This window comes from Phragmites australis, chromosome 15, assembly GCF_958298935.1.
Source record: "Phragmites australis chromosome 15, lpPhrAust1.1, whole genome shotgun sequence".
Classification (NCBI taxonomy): Eukaryota; Viridiplantae; Streptophyta; class Magnoliopsida; order Poales; family Poaceae; genus Phragmites; species Phragmites australis.
The window spans coordinates 14,842,834-14,848,099 of record NC_084935.1 but is presented as its reverse complement, the minus strand read 5'-3'; the positions used below and the strand labels follow the sequence as shown (position 1 = coordinate 14,848,099).

Sequence of the window (5,266 nt, the reverse complement as noted above, 5' to 3'; positions counted from 1 at the left end):
GAGGCTTTCACCTAAGACATGTCGGAGGGTTTATTTGTATCTCTATGATACCGGGCTTTCCCCTATGACCTATCAGAGGGTTTTCAGTACCTCTATAGCATCAGGGCTTTTTCCTATGACCTACCAGAGGGTTTCCTTTACCTCTACAACATCGGGGCTTTTGGCTACGACCTGCTGGAGGGTTTTTTTTGTACCTCTAAGACATCGAGGCTTTCGCCTATGACCTATTGGAGGGTTTTCAGTACCTCTACGGCATCAGGGCTTTCGCCTACAACCTGCTGGAGGGTTTCATTATACCTCTATAATATCAAGGCTTTCTTTTACGACTTGCCTGATGGTTTCTTTGTACCTCTATGACATTGAGGCTTTCGCCTACGATCTGTCAGAGGATTTTCAAGATTTTTTAAGGTATCTTTGCTACCGAGGCAATGGCATCGGTGGGGGAGGTTTTTAAGATGTCTCTGTCACCAAGGCTAGACTATCGATGGAGAGGTTTTTAAGATGTCTCCACCACCAAGACTAAGCCATTGGTGTGGAAGTTTTTAAGATGTCTCCACCACCGAGGCTAAGTCATCGGCAGAGAGGGTTTTTAAGATATCTTCGCCACCGAGGCCAAGCCATCGGTGGGGAGGTTTTTTTAAGATGTCTCAATCACCGAGGCTAGGCCATCGGTTGGGAGTTTTTAAGTTGTCTCCACCATCGAGGCTAAGCCATCGGTGGGGAGGTTTTTTTAAGATGTCTCCATCACCGAGGCTAGGCCATCGGTTGGGAGTTTTTAAGTTGTCTCCACCATCGAGGCTAAGCCATCAGTGGGAGGGTTTTTAAGATATGTATGCCTTATTTTAGCGAAGGTATAACTTAACCTTTGACTGTAGATATAACTTAGGTTTACTGTTTTATTATTGGATAGAGATATAACTTAAGTCTTACGGTATCCTATTGATACCTAGTAGCTACCTATCGTACAGACTTTCAATCAGATAAGCTAGCTACTTTCAGAGTATGCTGACTTTGTTGTATAAATACCAACTAGCTAGTTAAGCTATTTCTAGGTGGCCATCAGTAGATGTACCTTTGCCAAAATGAGGCATCCATAGTAAGGTCAAAGGCCGGGAAGAACTCTGCAGCTTGAAGGCTACGGAATGGTCGGCTTCTCTGGCCAGGGCTGCCTATCGAAGGGTTTGGGCTACAAGGGCATCCGGAGGACTTCAGAGCCCTATTACCTTGGCCCTACACCTCTTCACTATGACCAAACCCACCAGTGTCGAAATCGACGAGGAGGCACATCATGGGCCCCAACCACTCCGAAGGCTCAGGTGGGGCCCCCTACATTGGAGGCCTGCCAGACTTTATTTGTGGCTAGGGCCTTTTCGTGACTCAGTCTTCATAACGGGCCAAGGGGGGCTTAGTAAGGCTCCGCCACCCACCCGGTGACCCACGATAGGCTTACAACTGATGGGTCGCCTTCACTGGCTTTTTCCCTTGTTGGTCATCCCGTCTGTCTCTTGAGGTAATCCTCTCGGAAAGCTATGAGGGTTCAGCAGCTGTTTGTATTGTGGTCATGTCCGGGACCGTGCAAGATGCACCAGTACCCTTTCGGTGGTTCTGGAGTTGATTGTCGGTGCTGAGGATGTCGGCGGGATCTGCCTCCCCCACGGCTGATGATCTCCCCAAAGCTTGGTTCCTTGCGAGGAGGCCGTCGAGGTCACCGAGCGACCAAGCTCTTAGAGGACATTGGCTCGTGAAAGTGACATGGGTGTCGTCACAGGAGGCATCTAGGGATCGATCCCACGCATGAGTGCCCCTAGGCTTGAATGCCCAGAACCATTGGAGGGTAGCCTGTCTAGCTGTAGCCTCGCCTGTAACCCCCTGAGGTATGACGGGGTCCTCACTACGCCCCTGTTGGAAAGCCTCCATGTTGTCTTGGGCCTAATGCCAACCCAAGCTGTTGGGTCAGTGGTGCACATAGTATGCCCGGTCGCGACCGTTATGCATACGTTTGCATGGGTGAGGCGATGGAAACGGCTGCTTAGGATAGCACCTGGGTGGTCTTTGGTGGTGTCCAACCTCCCCTTATACTTTCATGTTCACCTCCCTACGGACGGTGCGCTGTTGGCAGAAGAGAAAATATCTTCCACAAACAAAGTACGACCAGAGTCTCTTCTAGAGAGGGGACTCAAGCTTAGAGAAGAAGCAGAGAGGAGGGAGAACCAAAGACGTGTTGATAGTTAAAAAGATTTGTCCCCTAGCCTGATGACCATAGGTCTGTATTTATAGTGTCATTGAGTGTATAAAATTTGAAAGTATACCCTTACAGAGATAGCGTTATAAACTATCACTATACCACAGTGACATAGGCCTAGGTAGGATGCATTTATTAATTAGAAGATATTATCTACTATAGTAATACAATGGTGCAATTAGCCCTAAGGGTGTGGTACTCAACCGATCGCCCATTGCAACGCCGCACTGTAAAGGTGTCAATTCGGTTCTCACTTGCGCTAGGATGTCAGGGTGGCCACGACTTGCACCGGCATTAACTGTCGTCACATCATGTCAGGACAATTGCTTTTGGTGTCCTCCTTTTGCTGATATTCCTTTCAGAGACCAGCTTCTTCCCCTGCCTTCGGAAACCTTGGCTTCTGCAGGTAGTCCAGAGCACAAGAGCTTCGGAGAAATTTTTTATGGCGTCCCCTTAATATTATCGTTGGGTTGGAATATTTCCTAAAAGAAAGCTTTTTTTCAGGCACCTAAGATATAGTGCCTCCCATACTTAGTGATTTCGTTGAGAAATTGGTCAGAGGTTGGACTATTCTTAGGAATGCAGAACATGTTTGTTGCTACAAGTGCTTTCGGTTTTTATTGCCTCTTATTTTTTCATGGCCCGGTCTTAGCGCCTAGCACTGTCTAGCGGTTTTAATGTAAAACTTAACCATCGGTGATATAGGGGCGGTCCGATCTTCTTGGGAAGAGCCGATAATAAAAGATGTGAAGTAGACAATGTCGCTAACTGAACACTCGCACCAATGTACAAACCCTTAACTCTTCGGAATACGCCCAACACACACTTGTAGATGATCATCGCGAGACCATGAGTGATGATCGCCAAGTCCCCAATTCCCAGCGGAGCGACAACTTGACCTTGGATTGCAGAACGATAAACAACGATTGCCTAATTCTCTCTAAGTTGTCCTCGCATGAACGCTGATATGAAAGAACAAGCAATAGCTATGTTTTAATCTTATACATAAAGTGGTCTGTCCTCTATAGATCGTGGACTCTACTATATATACTACTCAGTTCATTTGTTTTATTCGGTAAAAGAAAAACATTTCTCTAATAAAAGGATTGCGTTGTTACGAAAACACACAACTTGCTGCATTGGCCGGCATGCAACATTAGTCGCAGCTCAAGCCTCTCTCTTTCCTCAACAACACACAGCACAGAGGAAGAAAACAATTTACAGAGAAATCGACACGATGACACACATCTGACATCACTAGGGGGCTGCGCAGAGACGACGGTGGAGGGACGGAGGGAAGAACACAATTTTCTGTCTTCTTCAATCTCCTCTTCCTCTTCTACAACTGCCTCTCGCAACACCCGGACGCACATTTCCCGCCATGCACTGATCGATGACCAGCCAAGCACAGCTACGCAGAGAAAAATCAGGGGTAGTTCACCAAGGAGCGGTACGTTTTCCCGGCCTTCCACCCGGCGGGTATGGCGTTGCTGGCGACGAGCACCCTGCCGGAGTCGGAGGTGAGCCGAAGCCCGAATGGCGCATTGAGCTTCCTGCCGTTGTTGAGGCGCCACATCGCGCCCCAGTTGTGCGCCATCGGCGTCCAGACGCCGCTGCCGGCCTCCATGAGCTCGACGGCGCTGAGGTCGCCGTCGTCGTCCTCGAACTCGATGAGCACGTCGAAGTAGAACGGGTTCGCGCCCTGATCCACCTTGAACGCGATGTTCACGCCGCTGTACTTGCACGGCACCCTCCTGTACTGGACCCTGAGGACGCCGCCGGCACGGAGCTTGTCGGCCATGCCGGGCTTCGCCATGGCACCCATGGAGGTGCCGCTCATGTCGAAGTGGGCGACCTCGCCGGGGAACAGCCCGCCGGGAGACTGGTCCGTGATGACGATGGTCGCCGGCTGGCCGGAGCAGGCCGGGTGGCTCGTGCATTTAACCTGCACATGAGAACGCACGCGTTGTTTAGCTAGGACCAGGCGACCAGCCGACAACTTTCCACCATTAATAGAGCTACGACAGCTCATTGAGCCGTGTGACCACACAAGCAAGATGTAAGCCACTTCTGCGTTATACTGAATTACTGACCTCATAGCAGGCGCCGCAGCCCTCGCCTCCCTTGTAAAGCGGCGAGCTCCCGGCGGCGATCATCGAGTCGAACGGCTGCTTCCCGACCGCGGTCTGGTAGCCACACGCGCCGCCTGCATTCACGATTCAGTGTATCGGCCGGTCAGTGTATCGGCGCATCGATCAACCCGCCGTACGTACATGCAATGCACGGTACATATATACTACCCCATCGACAGACAGCGCAGGGCACTAACCGTCGCTTCCGTCGCCGTTGGGGGCGCCGTAGTACGTCGCGCCGGCGCCCGACAACCATCCGCCAGAGCCGTAGGCCGCCGGGACTGAGGGTGTGGCGGTGTGGTTGCTGTGGGCCTTGGCTGCAGGCTCCTGCTGGTGGCCTATCGGCTTTGGCTTTGGCTTTGACTTGTGTTTGCCGAGCTTGCGAGTGCAGGCAATGGGGCTCACTAGGAGTGCGAGCGCCACCATTGCCCCCAACAATAATGTGCAAGGCTTCGCCATTGCTGCTGCTGCTGCTTCTTCTTCTACCGGTAATCTTAGAACTCGTAGCTCGGGATTCAGAGGCTATGAGCTAGATAAGACACGTTTAGCTAGCTCGAGTGTTCTTTGGTGAGCTGCAATGGCCACGAGCGGGGTATTTATAGGGGGGCACTTTGGGGGAGGGATGCGCAACAACTTTGGGGATTATACCGGTCGAATTATTGGGAGAACGTGGCAAGTTGGTGTGTTACCTGAAAAAGTTTAAAGGAACCATTTTCTAATGCGCAGTACCTAATGACTAATGCTATGAGCTAAAAGCATGTACTAATGGATTGTGAGTACCATTGGACAATGGCCTCCAAAGAAAGTACAATTGGGAAACACGTGAAGAGAAATTTAATCTGGAAGTACGTACTTGTAAGCGAATGTTCATCTAGTAATTCGTGCTAAAAAG

General features: G+C 50.4%; 1 protein-coding gene across 1 annotated transcript; it reads right to left on the bottom strand.

Moving 5' to 3' along the window:
* Positions 1-3,518: 3,518 nt before the first annotated feature.
* LOC133892030 (expansin-B11-like) lies at positions 3,519-4,932 on the bottom strand. Its single transcript, XM_062332767.1, has 3 exons — positions 4,572-4,932; positions 4,336-4,448; positions 3,519-4,187 (listed from the first exon to the last, which is right to left on the bottom strand). Exons 1-3 carry the CDS (start codon positions 4,831-4,833, stop codon positions 3,669-3,671), a joined length of 894 nt encoding a protein of 297 aa, XP_062188751.1. The 5' UTR covers positions 4,834-4,932; the 3' UTR covers positions 3,519-3,668.
* Between the last annotated feature and the right edge of the window lie 334 nt (positions 4,933-5,266).

Excerpts from the sequence above, each read along its gene's own strand:
- LOC133892030 (XM_062332767.1), bottom strand. The coding sequence starts at position 4,833 with ATGGCGAAGCCTTGCACATTATTGTTGGGGGCAATGGTGGCGCTCGCA. Across the intron at positions 4,449-4,571 it reads CAACGGCGACGGAAGCGACG|GCGGCGCGTGTGGCTACCAG; the intron begins GTTAGTGCCCTG and ends TCGTGAATGCAG. Across the intron at positions 4,188-4,335 it reads GCTGCGGCGCCTGCTATGAG|GTTAAATGCACGAGCCACCC; the intron begins GTCAGTAATTCA and ends TCTCATGTGCAG.